The sequence below is a fragment of the Monomorium pharaonis genome, chromosome 1 (genome assembly GCF_013373865.1).
Source record: "Monomorium pharaonis isolate MP-MQ-018 chromosome 1, ASM1337386v2, whole genome shotgun sequence".
Classification (NCBI taxonomy): domain Eukaryota; kingdom Metazoa; phylum Arthropoda; class Insecta; order Hymenoptera; family Formicidae; genus Monomorium; species Monomorium pharaonis.
Window position 1 is genome coordinate 24,605,734 of NC_050467.1, and position 16,982 is coordinate 24,622,715.

The 16,982-nt window shown below is 36.7% G+C and overlaps 2 protein-coding genes across 8 annotated transcripts; one reads left to right on the forward strand and one right to left on the reverse strand.

The window, feature by feature from the left end:
* The first annotated feature begins 1,624 nt into the window (after nt 1-1,624).
* Nucleotides 1,625-10,088, forward strand: LOC105836846 (catenin alpha). Of its 5 annotated transcripts, none has more exons than XM_012681161.3 (8): nt 1,625-1,771; nt 3,024-3,362; nt 3,449-4,181; nt 5,721-5,954; nt 6,070-6,675; nt 6,749-7,426; nt 7,694-7,696; nt 7,957-9,925. In XM_012681161.3, exons 2-8 carry the CDS (start codon nt 3,046-3,048, stop codon nt 8,119-8,121), a joined length of 2,736 nt encoding a protein of 911 aa, XP_012536615.1. In that variant the 5' UTR covers nt 1,625-1,771; nt 3,024-3,045; the 3' UTR covers nt 8,122-9,925. The 5 variants fall into 5 exon arrangements, with proteins under 5 accessions (XP_012536615.1, XP_012536630.1, XP_012536623.1 ...); XM_012681176.3 differs by lacking the exon at nt 1,625-1,771 and adding an exon at nt 1,778-2,174 and having other exon boundaries at nt 7,957-10,088; XM_012681169.3 differs by lacking the exon at nt 1,625-1,771 and adding an exon at nt 1,778-1,981 and having other exon boundaries at nt 7,957-10,088.
* A 960-nt stretch (nt 10,089-11,048) lies between these two features.
* Nucleotides 11,049-16,699, reverse strand: LOC105832352 (polyadenylate-binding protein-interacting protein 2). 3 transcript variants are annotated; one of them, XM_036287277.1, is made up of 4 exons: nt 16,107-16,699; nt 15,018-15,234; nt 14,751-14,942; nt 11,049-14,663 (listed from the first exon to the last, which is right to left on the reverse strand). In XM_036287277.1, the coding sequence occupies exons 2-4, from the start codon at nt 15,198-15,200 to the stop codon at nt 14,556-14,558; spliced, it is 483 nt and encodes a 160-aa protein (XP_036143170.1). In that variant the 5' UTR covers nt 15,201-15,234; nt 16,107-16,699; the 3' UTR covers nt 11,049-14,555. The 3 variants fall into 3 exon arrangements, with proteins under 3 accessions (XP_036143170.1, XP_012528662.1, XP_036143173.1); XM_012673208.3 differs by having other exon boundaries at nt 16,188-16,697; XM_036287280.1 differs by lacking the exon at nt 16,107-16,699 and adding an exon at nt 15,746-16,073.
* Between the last annotated feature and the right edge of the window lie 283 nt (nt 16,700-16,982).

Genomic DNA, 16,982 nt, shown 5'->3' on the forward strand with positions numbered 1-16,982 from the left:
TAAACCGAGGTCCATCGAAACCGACCGAAGACTCGGCCCAGTTTCCACGGCGACGTTTCCAAATCGCGCACTGAGCGCGGTCATCGCGTTTCCATCCATCAGCGCCTCTATGTGCATTAAATGTGCACATTGAACTAAGTAGTCAAATATCTATGAATCCTGTAGGTAATGTGCATGACTTTTTGAGTCTCTTCTATGCTATGTCCACGTTTATTTGGTTGTTTCATGCTATACCCGTAAATTTTACATTTATATGCATTCATATTTTAAATCTGTTTTATGCAAATCGCATAATCGTGTTCTATAAATGTGCAATACCACATATACATGATATAAATTCAAATAATTGATTTGATAAAAATTCACTCACCGATTGCTGTCGCTGCTCCTGCTGCTGCTCCTGCTACATTCCTTTTCCGGAATACCGAGTCGCTCCATGGATGCCGTTTTCTGCTGACATCATCCTGCTATTCTCGAACCGCACATTAATAACGATCGCCCGATACTTTATTCGGCACTCCCGATATTACCGATAATGTATCACACACGAGTAAAACGTAAACCGCGCACGAGAATTTCACTTGACGCGACCGTTACATTTGAAAAAATACGTGAAAAGGACGGCTCGTCTGTTAGCGCGACGGCATTCTCAAAACCACTCAACACCGTACCTGCGCACAAATGAATACGCGAGCACGCACGGAGTCGACAGAACGTCCGACCGGCGCTGGAGTGGCGTACGTGACTGCTGGCAGGCAGACTCGGCGGTACTCGGCGCTAGTCGGCGCCACTCGCCGCGCCTGCGCCGCTGCCGCCATATGTTGCTCCGTTGCTCCGCGCTCCAGTTCAGTAGTCCAGTCACGTACGCCACTCCAGCCGGTCGGACGCTCTGTCGACTCCGTGCGTATCCGTGCGTGCCTCTGTGTGTCTCGCGTGTTCAGGGGCTCGATTCTTGAATTCATTCGCAAGAAAACGTATGCGCAAATACCCGCTCTAACAGAAAAGTTGCAAGTTTATTGGTTAAAAGCCATACGATAGCCAATAAATTTTCAACTTTTCTGTAAGAACAGAATTTGCGAATACGTTTCTCTTGCAAATGAATTCAAGAATCGAGCCCCAGAATCGAATTGTGCGGTGTTGTGCAGGTACGGTGTTGTTGTTAAGTATTCGCCTTCGGTTTAAAGTGAGGTGTTCGCGTGCACGTTCGAGCAAAGTGTTTGCTCGAAAAGGGTACGTTCGGTAGAATGTCGCGAGTGCCAATAATGAAACTTTACTAGTCGTCGCGCAATCATATATTAATGCTATTGTTCTTTGATACTTTGCCAAAGGTATTTCCTTTTTTTTCTTTTCAAAACTTCCGACGTTTTCGCGAATCGTGGTTTCCGGCCGATTAGAAAATTTGAGCGGCATCCGACGCCAATTGGTCGATTCGACAATAAAAGTTTTCCGATTAGCTGGTTGGTTTAAGCCGCTGCGTTGAAAAGACGACATGAGGTTTCGGGCGTAGACTGGGCGCGTTCTGTAACCGATCCCACGAGCTCTAACGGAAATAATGACGTCAGGTACTGGAAGTGCTCGAAACAGAAAGAGACAGCAGATGCTCCAATCGCTCGACGCAGGACGAAGAAAGTGGGGCTCCCTTCTATGGGCTCTATGTGCAGGCAGTGCAAGCACCTTTGCTGTCATGAGTATGTGAACTGGCATCAGTGCGTATTGCTGGGCGTAGGCAAGAGCGAGAGGCGAATGCCAACGGAGTGATACATCGAAGGAGGTGAGTACGGTACTCGTTGTCGTCATCGTCGTCGTTGGGCTGCTTGTTGGACCGTGTCGTACGTCGCGTCGCCTCGGCATTCTCATTTAATGCGGCCAAGTCCCGCACGATTCCGTATAGTTGCGTTGCATAGTACGAATCGCCCAACGCCGTTGAAGCCGACGTCGGCGTTTCGCCTCCTTCCTTTTCTCGGGGTCTCTTTTGATGCAGGTAGGCCGGGATGTCGCACCTTCCTTATCTGCACCGCCTTTCGCCAGCAAACGCGGAGGTATTCGTAATGCTCCTTTCAAGAATCCTGTTATCTGAAATATGCGAGAGTCGCATTACATCCGATAAAAAACGAAACGAACGTATTTCTACGGGAGCGTCACGAATTCCCCGAAGATGCATAGTCGAAGGAACGGTAATCCACGATATTTACGTTTAACAAGACACGAGTTTCTTAATTATGTGAATTTTGATCATTTGTCCTTTTATTTAAAAATATAGAATCGATAGATTTACACTTTTAGTTAAAAATAGATGAGATGAAAGAGATATTGAAAAGGTCACGGAAGATGCAGCACTGTATTAGAAAAGTTCATTTTCCAGACTTAAATAGCAGCTAACCTTATGATACTTGAGATGAATCCAATTATGTATTAACACTATTTATAGTTGCCCATAGAAGAGGATTGAATAAAATACATGCACGATGTTTTTAAATCGTGAAATAATTATTAGAAAAGGCTTTAAAAATGAATTTGTGAATGAGTTTAACTTTCTGTGTACAGATGTCTATTCGATTTTATTGTTAATACAAATTAATAATATGGAAAGTTTCATGAATATTTTATATCTGTAAGCTTTGCGTTATAACTTTGATCTAGTTTACACCATACATTTAGTCCACAACCTACACTATATTCGACCCAAACACGATAGGTCACAACAATGTAAACACTCGCGAACTTGTTTGGGTCAAGCCACTTTTTCACGATCCTTGATCCATCTTAGGCCATACAACATAATGCGTGTAAACAGAGATGTACTAAAGTGGTATATTATAAAGCTGTATAAGTGTACCCGCAAATGCTAATAGATGGACCTGCTTTATAGCGTTCACATATAAACTACTTACTGCATTACTCCAAACTCATGTATAGGTCTACACGGTGTAAACAATTTGTTACTAGCCTACCATAGGTTGGGGTATAGGTCAGGTCGCGCAGTGTAAACTAGCTTTTTATATATTGGAATCTTTTTATTGTAGATTAAACATTGACAAAATAAATATGTCTGACCACTTTGGGCCAATTACGTTGAAATGGGATCCCAAAAACTTGGAGATACGGACTATGTCCGTGGAGAAAACATTGGAGCCGCTGGTGCTTCAAGTCACCACCCTGGTGAACACAAAGGGTCCCAGCAAGAAGAAGAAGGGAAAGTCAAAGAGGGCTAGCGCACTTGTCGGAACTGTGGAAAAGGCAACCACCAATTTTATTGAGAAGGGTGAGAAGATCGCCTATGAAAATCCAGATATCACAGCTGAGATGCTGAGTGCTGTAGAGGAAGTAAGAAAAACAGGAGCAGCAATGAGCATTGCTGCCAGGTACAATAATTATATTTGTATATAATCTACAAATTATATATTATGTTATCGCCATGCAAAACGCTAATGTAACATTTTTCACGCAGAGAATTTTCCGAGGATCCATGCTCATCCTTGAAACGAGGCAACATGGTGCGAGCCGCGAGAAATTTGTTGTCGGCGGTCACACGATTGCTCATTCTCGCAGACATGGTGGACGTTCATCTTCTCTTGAAATCGCTTTACGTCGTGGAGGACGATCTGAAGAAGCTGAAGAACGCCTCCTCCCAGGGAGAGTTGATCCAGAATATCAAGGAATTTGGTAGAAACGCTGCCGAATTGATTCACCAGGCGGCGAAGCGTCAGCAGGAGCTGAAGGATCCACAACTCAGAGACGATCTGGCAGCTGCCCGTGCCGTCCTCAAGAAGCACTCTACTATGTTGCTCACTGCGTCAAAAGTGTTTGTGCAGCATCCCGACCTGGCGGCGGCCAAAGCGAATCGCGATTACGTGCTGAAGCAGGTGTGCGAGGCCGTGAACACGATAAACGACGTGGCTCAAGGGAAAACGCCGCCCGATAGTCAGCATCCTTACGATGGCCCCGGCGAACTGGCCGCCGCGCTGGATGACTTTGATGAGAGAATGGTGATGTCACCACTCGCCTACAACGAGGTCCGTACGCGACCAAGCCTTGAGGAGAGATTGGAGAGTATTATCAGCGGCGCGGCATTGATGGCTGATTCATCGTGTACTCGTGACGAGCGTAGAGAGCGAATTGTCGCGGAATGTAATGCTGTCAGACAGGCGCTTCAGGATCTTCTGAGTGAATACATGAACAACGTAAGTATAATTGTTATTATAATTATGTGAAAAAATATATGCAAATATGTAAACGTTTATCAAGAGAACATAACAGAAATTTTTTTAAATAAATATATATAAATAAACACGAGTAGAAATAATATGTTTCTGAATATAATTAGACTTATATAGATATTATAACTGTTCATTCTTTTTCTTTAACACGGTCGCTACCACCACGTTAAATTTATTTTTGCGTACTATGGACAATTTGTGTCATTGAACTCTATTATTTTTGCTATTGCAATAACGTTTTATTTTAATTTTATTGGTAGCGAATGTGTTAATTTCGAGTAATGCAATGAGCCATGAGAGTAACGGAAGCTGAGTTTTTTAATTCATTAATTAATTATTTGTATTATATGCAAATGCAGCAACTTACAAAGAAAAATTGCATTTGCGATTAATCAATGAAATTAAAAGAATTCATCTGTATTAAACAATCAATTTAATTATCACATTATTGTAATGTTCTTTTTCAACATAGAAATTAAATACGATTACATTATAAATATTAATTTACTGTACATCTTTGTGAAATAGTGAAAGTTAGTTATTTATTTTAATTAGTATTACAATTTTCAGAACACAAAAACTAATGTTATTTACGCGAATATATAATATATTGTATAATATACAATACATAATATATAAATCATTTATTCTATTTTTAAATCATAAGTCTTTGTTTTGTCATATAATATATAGTTTTATATATTATATACAAATTTTCTGCATTATTATTATTATTATTATTATTATTATTATGCATATAGGACATGCAATTTATTCTTTTATTAAAACAATATTTACTCTATTGATTTGTTTTTGTTGGTGATGGCCAGTTACAGCGCGCTCGGGGTGGGAGACGGGTAAATATGCGAAGTAATTCTGCATTTTTTATGGGTTTTTTTGCGCATTTATACACATTACGTATCTTAGATCTCTCACACACTATCAATGCATACTTATTATTTTATGACCAGCACTAATCGCTCATTACTAGCTATGTGCTTACAATACATTTTAATTATTTTTAAAATTTTCTTTACTTTTTTATATGTGAATATTAAATAACTAATACCCTACGTTGTAGCAATGTAAAATAACAAAATATTTAAACTCAACGTACTGTGTAATAGACGAAAGATAGATTAGCATAAATATAGGAAATTAGAACTTTATATATAATTATGCATACAATTCGTATATAGTGTGTAAATATATATAACTTGTAAATATATTGCTTGCTGCAATTATGATGCTAAAAATTATAATCAAATAGTAAAAGTATAATTAAGTAGTATTTTAGAAAATATTTTCATTAATAACATTATTCTGATAATTTGATTTACACATTTTTCTCCTATAATACACTTATTATATTTATTTGTTTCTACAATGCGAATCTAATTTAAACTAACAATAATATCGAATATCAAGCAATTGTTAAAACAGCTGTAAATTTGAAAGTGTTTTGAATTTGTCTGAAATTAACCATTGAATATACGTTGATAGATGGGTGTTAAGGAACAATCTGAGGGCTTGGAGAGAGCGATAGATCACATGTGCAGAAAGACCCGTGATCTTCGCAGACAGTTGCGCAAAGCTGTGGTGGATCACGTGTCGGACAGTTTCTTAGAAACAAGCGCACCGTTACAGGCTTTGTACGAAGCTGCGGAAAAAGGTTGGGTCAAGGAGGTGGAAGAGTATGCGATTATTTTCACGGAGCACGCAAATAAACTAGTGGAGGTAAATAATTCTTATATAAATATTAAAATAAATGTTTATCTGAATACACATGTTACAAATGTTTAAGAATATCTTGTGTAATAAAAAGATTAATTACTTGTTTGCCTTTGAACAGGTGGCCAATTTGGTATGCAGTATGTCCAACAATGAGGATGGCGTAAAAATGGTTCGTTACGCTGCGGCGCAAATCGAGAACTTGTGTCCGCAGGTGATAAACGCTGCGCGCGTGTGGGCCGCTCGAAATACGGAGGTTGCGAAGGAAAACATGAAGGTATTCCGTCAGGCTTGGGAGAATCAAATGCGTGTCTTGACGGAGGCCGTGGACGACATTACTACGATCGATGATTTTTTGGCCGTCTCTGAGAATCATATTTTGGACGACGTCAACAAGTGCGTTTTGGCGTTGCAAGTGCGTCCCGGTGACGCCGATACCCTAGACAGACACGCGGGTGCGATACTCGGCCGTTCTGCTAGGGTATGCAATGTTGTGCAGGCCGAGATGGATAACTACGAGCCGTGTATTTACACCAAGCGAGTTCTCGAAGCGGTAAAGGTTCTCAGGAAGCAAGTGATGCCAAACTTCGAACAACGAGTAGAAGAAGCTGTAAATGCGCTGCGAAGTAATCCGGCACAAGAAGTGGATGAGAACGATTTCATTGACGCGTCCAGACTTGTATACGATGGAGTTCGCGAGATTAGGCGTGCTGTGCTTATGAATAGAGTAAGAATCATGATGTCTGTCAAAATTTTGTTACTGTTGCTCTTCATTGTTTCTAATTCACTATTGTTTTTAGGCGGATGAAGACTTAGACCCTGAGGATGTGGAATTGGATGAACATTACACGCTAGAAACACGTAGCAAGTCTAGTGCTCAAACCGGAGAACACGGGGTGGACGAGTATCCAGAGATCAGTGGCATCACGACTGCTCGCGAGGCGATGAGAAAAATGCCAGAAGAAGACAAGCAAAAGATTTTGCAGCAGGTGGAATACTTTAGAAGTGAAAAGCTCAAGTTTGACAAAGAGGTAGCGAAATGGGACGACGCTGGCAATGACATCATCGTTCTCGCTAAACACATGTGTATGATAATGATGGAGATGACGGACTTTACTCGTGGTCGAGGTCCTCTAAAGACGACTATGGACGTTATAAATGCGGCAAAAAAGATCTCGGAAGCTGGCACGAAATTGGACAAGTTAACCAGACAAATCGCTGATCAGTGCCCAGAAAGTTCCACCAAGAAGGATCTCCTTGCATACTTGCAACGCATAGCGCTCTATTGCCATCAGATGAATATTACGAGTAAAGTGAAAGCGGATGTACAGAATATTAGTGGCGAGCTGATTGTTTCTGGCCTAGATAGCGCAACCTCCCTGATACAGGCTGCTAAAAACTTGATGAACGCTGTTGTGCTTACCGTCAAGGCTTCCTATGTCGCATCAACGAAATATCCACGACAATCTACAGTAACGGTAAGTTGATAAATAAATCGGCATTTATTGATTCTGCAACAGCTTAATATGTTGTCAATTTATTCCTAGAAGCTAGTTAAGCAGCATATTTGAGACTTCATAATCTATCGTTATAAAAGCTCTATTTTTCATTAATTTTAATGTAACCATATTAAAAACAATATTTTTAATAATAATACTAAATATATAAATTTATATTTTATAAGATTTTAATTGTATATTTTTTATGACTTTTTTTGCTATACACTAATATATGTGGACTTTTAGTATGTAAGTATACGTCATTTTAACAAATTATTTAAATATAAAGTTTATTTAATAATCTTATTGCAGCATTATATTAACTATTAGAGATTAAAAAGTTTATTAAACTTATTATAATATTATATAAAATTTAATTAATATAACAATGTTAAAAAGACGTAATTGTGACGCTTAATTAATACAATCTTCGAATATATGATCATAAAATTAATGATAAAGATAAATTATGCGTATATAATAATACAAATTTATTATGTTTCGATTAGTCTCCTATTGTCATATGGAAGATGAAAGCCCCGGAGAAGAAACCATTGGTGCGTCCCGAGAGACCCGAGGAAGTAAGAGCGAAAGTGCGTAAAGGTTCACAGAAGAAAGTGCAAAATCCTATACATGCACTCTCAGAATTTCAGAGCCCTACCGAGAGCGTTTAAGCTTTCTAAATGTAAGTAAACGGTAATAGAGGAATAATATATTGTCATGTCTCTGTGTCCTGCTGCAATATTTGTAATTTGCTTTGCTTAAGGGATCCTAAAGTCGTCTGTTTTACTGACATTTTTTCATGAAACTAATCTTTTAATTGGCTTTATAGAATCGTAAAACTCTTTTATAAAATTAAAGTACGCATCAAGATCTAGGGGAATACGGTCGATTTAATATCAAAAACGAAAAAAATTCATTTTTGGTACATAGAGTTGTCAATTGATGACAATATTTGCTTAGTGTATAAAATCTACGATATATATGTACATAATGAAACCGTATTCCTCTAGGGATAACATATACGAATAATATCGTACAATTCAAACTAAGATTAAAAGTCTAGAAAAAAGTTTAGTTTCATGAATTTTTATAACTCCAAATTCAGGTGTAGGTTAGAAAAAGAGCAGTCTGAAAAACATTTTGTTTATTCTCGGTATAAAATCCAGTTCATATGATGATATTAATACGTATACTTTAATTCTGGAAAAGAATTTCCGAATCTGTAAAAGAAATACATATGAAATCTTGTTAATGGTATGCACAAATGACTCTACATTATCGACTCCGATCAAGTTTGATGGGCACTTTAGGATCCCCTTAATCAATGCAGAGCAATCACCATGAAGAAAAGTCATTTTTAAAACCATCAATAAATAAGGAAATGTCCGGGAATGAGTTCTTAATTTAGATATGAATTTTTTTGTATTGACTGTCTCTCGTATTGATCAGACGCAATGAATATAAGTACTGTAGCAGTACACAGGAACGTAATGCTCCAAGATGTATTGTTATATAGCATCACCTTTCAACAATTTTAAGACCAAGATATTTTATTTTCGACGATATTTAAGAAACGAAGATTTACTAATCATTATGAAATGACGTGTAGCTCTGTATAAGGAGTGGTCGACTTATAGTTGTTAGGTCCTGGAAGTTTCGAGCAATCTCGACCTTCATCCTATATGTCTCGGGTTTACGAGATTGATTAAAGAGTTGAACATTGTGAGTAAAGGAGTATGAGGTGAATAGTAATGATTCAGGAATCTATATTTCATTTATCTATTAATCATTATGCAGTATACTATGCATGAATATTTAAATGTTAGTTATATATAGTTTTTAATCATAATACAAGCGAGTACACATAATCTTGATGAATATTCGATTAAATTTGGAAAAGATTTCAGAGGAAGATTACAAATTAAAAAAACGAAAGTCTGACATACAATATCTCCAATTTTACAGGGGCACAATTAAAGATAATAAAATTATGTTATCGATCAGATTTGTTTGCGAATTCATGCTGCACGATCATCTTTATATTCGAAACTTTTTACTTTATAGAATCCCTATACCATTAAAATTTTTCTAGCTGTAAGAGTGATACATATATCTTGCTCAAGCAGCAGATTGCAAAAGTCGCGGTACTTCCTGTCTACTAATTTTTTTCGAGAACAAGACATTTCTTATGGTAAATTTTTTAAATATTATATTATATTGTGTATATTAATCATCTTTTTATTGTGTATGTATATCTTATCACTAAGATTTATTATTGATATTTATTTCGAACAATGGGTTATAATATAATAGATTGGAATCCGTTTTTGTATATAAATTTGTCTTTCCGTGAAAAATCTATTATATTTTTTAATAGGTTTCATACGAATTTCATACGAAGCTCATAGAGTCGATGAACTTAATGGATTGACACAGTATTGTATCGAAATAAAGAGACTGCAGATTAATTAAATCTATTTAGTATATTAACTTGTATATAAGTAAATATATGCCTAGATTATTTTTAATTTTTGTATAACGGACAATTAAATGAGAAAAGTGTGAAGGAAAGAAATTTCCCGTTTAGCCCATATCGCAACGATAATAAAACTTTTGCTAATGATTTTACTATAAAAATCAAGTATATCAGGATCGATGTTACATATTAAATATTGTATTTCATGTAACATTTGCAATACTAGTAAGAATTCAATTATTGAAAGGCCAAAAGAAACCTAGAGCATTGCTCTATATTAAGTAATTCTATATATATATATATATATATATATATATATATATATATACATATATATATATATATACATATACATATATATATGTGTGTGTGTTTTTATTTATAAATAAACATACGGAATGTTTTTCGTATTTTGTAATATACGAATTTCTCAAATAAGATATCGAGTATTATAATTATACATTCAAGTGGTTCCCCATCTTCTATAAGTAGAGTATTAATAGAAGAATAACATTGTAGGTATAAAAATTGTACTGTCTCATATCGAAGACACGATTCATTGTAATTGTTTTTTAATACGATTATTTTCTTTTATATATGCGTATGGTTTTATTTTATTTCATGTAATTTTCTAAGACGATAATGCGCCAATATCATTTTTCTGATTTGTAACGATCTTTATAATTGCAAAAATGCAATGATATAATTTTATGCCGATGTCAACCTTATTTGTGTACTAATATACAATAATGTTGTACTTCCGATTCATCTTAAAAATGTATTATTTCAGTATTCTGATATAGATGAATATATGTATACATATTATATATATATATATATGTTTTAGATACCTTACGTAAAATTGATTGCCACATGAAACGGATGCCAATATTATGTAATAAATCGGCATCACCTTTTTTATTATTATATAAAATAAGTATTAATTATACCGAAGTTACTTTTAAGATTAAGATATTGTAACCGATATGCTGCCAAATATAAGGTGATGCATTTCTCATAATAATTTGTTCGTTATTTGGGATGTATGTTCACTCGAAATTATCCATGTACGCGTCTCTGTCATGATGCGGGGATTAGAAAATAATGGAAACTAATTTTTATCTACATTTTTATACATACATCTCTATATTTCTCGCTTTACACGTACACGTTAAATGCTACAGAAAAAAAGGAGTATAGGCACGAAAAAACCACAAATGCAAAAATTTACTGGAAGTGAGGAAATACATTATAAGTTAAAGGTAATATAAAAGTAATATCACCTATCTTGATTTTATACATATTAATTATTTTACAATCCAATCTGTGTTGCATTGCACAAAGTATAATGCGGTAAATAATATATATAATAATGGGGAATGACAATTAATCATTCCTCCAGTGACTTAAATATAAAACTTATATTTTTATGTCATTTTGCTTTTGTACTTTTTTTTTCTTTTGATTAACATAATGCTAAAAAGATACAGTGTTACTTTTGTAAAGACGCAAGTGGTCGTTGAACTTCTTTACAACAGATTCGAGTTACAATGTTCGCATTGGTTACTGCAGATACGTATAATCAGTTATCACGATGATTTACGATGGTTGTAATGACTATCGTTTATTGTAGTACTGTTTTATATTGTACCGTACGAGAAGATTACAGCTGCACATCTCTTAAATCTAGAATAACCTAATGTTCTTAACAATACATATAGAGATACCAATATATGCAAGTGAGGTGAAGGAAATGTTGCAGTAATTACCAAAAGTTCGAGACGAGTTTAATGGGCGTTTGAGAAATCTAAGAAATTATGCGGCATTTATATGTATTACAAATCTCAGTTCGCAAGTCTATTGTGATGCGATTTCTAGTGTCCCGTATAATATATTGAGACTTGACATCTGAAGATATCAAGACGAAGTCAAATTTGTAATTTAATGATGGTATTACATGGTATTACATTTATAGTATATATTTTCCACATATTATAGCTGCCTAATCTTAAATAATCTGCAAATGAATCTATGTATACGTTTCTTTTTTTTCTGTAAGGTCAATACATTTTTATAGTTTTGGGAAACGAGGTCTTAAGATATACATAGCAACTAGATTTTTTTTAATTAATAAAACTTTAAACGCAGATCGCGCGCGATAGTCAGCACATTTTCATTGGTATTAGTATATTGACTATTATGTAGCATAGTCAATATAGTATTGCAAAATGATTTTCTATGTTACACAGAATCTATATTAGTTGTAGTTGTAAAGTAATAATTAAAAGATGAATGATGTATATCTAGTTCGGGTATTAAAGCTGACGTAAAAATGGACGTGAAATCAGTCTCTATTTTACACTCGCATTAATTTGATTTTTTTAGAGCGTCACAAAACTAGTGATTTTCTCGTATTACCTTTATTTAATCGCATCATAAAATATCCGATTTCGTGCTTCCGAAATCGTGTAGCCGTTTTTATTTTGCCGGTAATTAGGTTTGTAACTGAATGTTACAAGGTTAACATTGTATTTTTGATAAAACAAACGATAATGGGAAAAACAATTCCAGATTAAATATATTGCAAGAGACTAATATATGATGTCTTTACCGCTGAATTACTTTCAATAAATTTAGTAACGCTGCTTTAATAATCACAGTCTCTATATTCATTTTAAAACCAGGTTTGTGACTAATGTGCACGTTTACCATACATAAAGTATATAGAATGCAAGCACATAACAATATATAGATATCTCAATGTATAGATCTTATTAAAACTCGTACACTAATCGTAATTATTAAAAAGAATGGCAGATATCACCGTTAAGTAAGCACGAATGCGTTTTAATCACTAGTAGAATCTTGGATCGCAAAAAGTTTGATTTTAAATTTACACAATTGATAAAATTCTATTAATCAAATAGAAGCCGTACCAGAAAATGCAATTCAGAAATTGTTTGTTTGGAAAAAAAAACAATAAAGAGTTGTTAAAAAAACATGTACTATCAAATGTTGTACAAATATACATGATGTGACATATACTTTTATAAATAACGAGTATATATTGTGCTACATCAAAAGTCAAATCAATCTTCTTGCCATTCAAGCAGGTTTTGAAGTACATTCACCATTTACCCATATTTTCATGTTTCATCGTGGTGTTACATTCTACAATCTACGATTTTCTAAAATTTCGAAAGATTAACTCCATGAAGATAAATATAATCGGTTAAAAAAGTAAGTAAGCAGTGTGTCCTGATTTTCAGCGTCATTAAAAAAAAAGCCATAAAAAGAGTCCCTCACAGCCTAAGTAAGACTTTCACTTGAGATCTTAAGTTTGGATGAATGCTGAAGCAGGACTCAATGATAGCGTTCTCCGGACAGAACTTTCTCATGCAAATTTCCAAATAAGACGATATATTTGTACAGATAACATAACTCTCTGATTTTTTTCCACTTACATGTACACTCACGATTGTTTATGCCGATTCATCTATCCAAAATGTTCGTTAAAAAATAACGTAGTGTCATTATGATTTTTCATGCTTTATATGACTCGTGCGCAATATCTCGTATCAAACGAGACGCGTCCTGCTAACGATTCTGTAAACATCTCATCATTCCCTACTATATAAGTATTACAAAAGGAACTCTTAAGAAAGGTTTTCATTGGACAGATGGATATCAAGCTGTAAAACTTTCTCTCAGGCTGTAAAAAGTTTTACCATTGTGCGCTCGTGAAAGATTTTACATCTTGATGCAGAGTAAATATATTGTAAAAGGTAAAATGGTTTACATACGCTTCGAGAATGATAAGATCTGATTGAGACATACATATATACGTATATATGTATATTATATATATATATAATACATGCATATTATATATAATATATGTATATATTATATACATACATTATATACATAATATTTAATTATATATATATAATATATATTATATATAAAATATGAACATAATTTACAGAATAATATATGTGTATATATGTTCCTGCTCACACATATACATATTTCATAAACTTATGAAAGTCCTCCCCCCTGCCCCGTAAACCATTCAGTGCATTCTATCCTTTCTGTTCAGCTTAACGTGAACAGCGGGTTATTCCCATAGACGTACAACGATTTTAATTTTATACAAATTATACAAAGATTGAAAATGCTAAAAATATTTGCCTCTGCGAGAAACGCCCCTCGATGTAGATGGCATCGAACAAGAGATACAAATTGCAAATTTTTTTTTAACGAGTGATTTGTAAACTAGCGATTGTTCGATAGTGTTTCAGCGAAAAAAAGGCATGTACACAATTATTCCGCGCGATATCACATTCAGTACTTCTCATCTATAAAAATTTCGGGATACCGCGTTATCGTTTCGTCTGATTGTGCAACTGATGCTTTTCGGATAATACGTACGCATAATTACGCACAACTTTATCCCTCTCTTTATCTTTGTACCTACAGTCACAGTCATTGAACATCTAACATGATGATCCGCTTAATATGACTGCTGGATTGTATATAATAGTAAACTCTAATCATTATGTGTAGCCCGATTTTATATGTGACTTAAACGGAGAACGGACAAGAGAGATAAAACACAAAAGATTTCTACGACGGCTCTGTAGTGACTGTGGTTTCTGTCGATGTACTTACAGGTGGTACCACAGTCGATTTGCACGCAGGAATAAATTCGGCCGCGTCTGGATTTAGCGTGCTCTAGAAATTCATATATACAAGCAACATGGTTTGAGTAGGAACAATTGATTTCCTTTTCGTGGAAAAAGAAACGATTTTTTAAAATACCTGTTTGGCAAGATCGTCCTGCATCCTCAGACTGCTCAACTGCTGACAGAGCTCGGTGGCGTTATTGTCGGAAGTGCCAGTAGCCGTGGACCAAGCGGTGGAGCTCATATTCCTCTGGTGTTGCCTCTCCTCCTCCAGCATTGCCTCGAGACATTCCTCCATCAGCTCTTCCTCTTCCAGTTGTTGGAGCACCTGGCACCAAACAGAAATGCCAAACACAGAGTAAGGTACGATTGTGACAAAGTTTTATATTCACGAGTGAATTACCTGCTTATCAAACTCCTCTTCATTCTCCATCCAGAGATACTCTGAGAAGTCGCCGTCGCCTATCGCTTGCACCTCGGCCTGCACCTCTGGGTCGATGTTATCAACAACATAGGAAGTGATGCCCATCTCCTGTCCGTAATACGTCCCATTTCCAGACCCTCCGTTCGGGATCTTCATTTTCATAGCCAGTATATCGAACGATGCGTCTGTTGATTACCTGTAAATCCTCGTTATCAGCGTCCACTCGTTATTATAAAGATAACGTCGAATTTTATCAGAGCACACGAGGCGCCTTGTGTGTGTGTGTGTGTGCGTGTGTGTCTGTGTGTGTGTGTCGTCGTCGTCGTCGTCGTGTGTGTGTGTGTGTGTGTGTGTGTGTGTGTGTGTGTGTGTGTGTGTGTGTGTGTATTTTTTTCGTCGACGAGACGGAGCCGCGCTTGGGAGCAAACAAATAATCCATAGAGAAAGAGAGAGAGAGAGAGACTGCAACGCGACTTTCACGGATACTCCACTTGGTAAACACGACACTCCTTCGGTCGGACGATTCGGTCCTACAATGTCGACGGGAGGCGAGGATGCCGCGCCGCAACCTCGAGCCGGGACGCGCCGAAGACGCCGCGAGCGGTTCTCGCGGCTTCTCTTCACGCATATGGAAACGGACGCGCGACTCGCCGTTCGATCCCCGTGGCGTGTCGCATTTCAATCGAGCAACCCTTCGGGGTATTTACCTGAAATTTGGCGGCCGGGCGGCCGAGACAGTCCGGTGTCGCTCTGTCCTCCTTTACCCTTCCTCGCGCTCCCCCTTTTTCTCTCAATCTCCCTCCTTCCCTCTCTCTCACTCTCTCTCTCTTTCGCTAACAACGTATAGAATTGTCCTCGTCACTTGACAGATGAGGTCGCACGGGCGACCATCTTTGCGATCGCGTATCGTATCGAAATCGGAGTTTGGACGGGTGGCGTGTCTCTCTCGCTCTCGCGCTTCTCTTGCTTTCTTTCACTTTCCCTCTCTCTCTCTCTCTCTCACTCCCTCCCTCCCTCTCGCTTCCTCCTATTGTTTATCGAACGACGGTTGGCCCGAATTATACATACCCTCCCGAGGAAGTAACGGAGAAACGGGATGGCCGCGTTTGTCCCGCGGAAGCCGCAGGGCCTCGCGCGCGCGGAACGTACCTTCTTTCTTTGTGATAATAACCGGTCGTCGGACTTGCTCCACGTCCTCGTCCACCTCCCACGTTCGTGTGGTCGTCGCGCGGATTACACGCGCGTCGCGGATTTACGCAGTACGTTTGCGAGAGCACGTACCGAAATACGTGTCGTTCAACGCAAATTACACGATCGCACAGTGCTGCCACCGGCGATGTTGTTAAAGGCCAGCCGCAGCGGGAGCGCTGGGTATAAAATTCCGAATTTTCATCGCCTGATGTCCGACGAGGATCTCGAGAATCGCGAAAAACAACGATGACGACGAGAAACGACTACTCCGAGCGACTGGTCGGAAATCCGTGTGGCTTGCCGTGGCTGAAGCCCGAAAGCGAATCATTTCGCCGCGCTCGACTTTTTCATTCGTAGGAAATTTAATTGAGGAATTTATGAAAGGGATATTACGTAGAGGTTAGATCAAAATTGTTTGAGAATATTGAAAATTTATTTTTCTCATAATATTGAAATATTCTTAGGAATTTTATAAAGATTTCGAGAAAACGCTTTTAAGTTTTTCTAAATTTTGTTAAGTTTCTTTAACCAAGAAAAATAATGTTCCAATTTGTACAAAAAATCAGAGAAATTAAAACAAAATTATAACATTTGTAGAGAAATTCTAGAAAGAATTTATACGAAAAGTTTTGGGAAAACTTGCTTCATTTAAGGATGTTATTATCATAAATTGTGTTAATCACCAATCATTTATAGTATATCATTTATACATATATTCGCAAGTTGATTTCAAGTATTTATTATTCATCTATT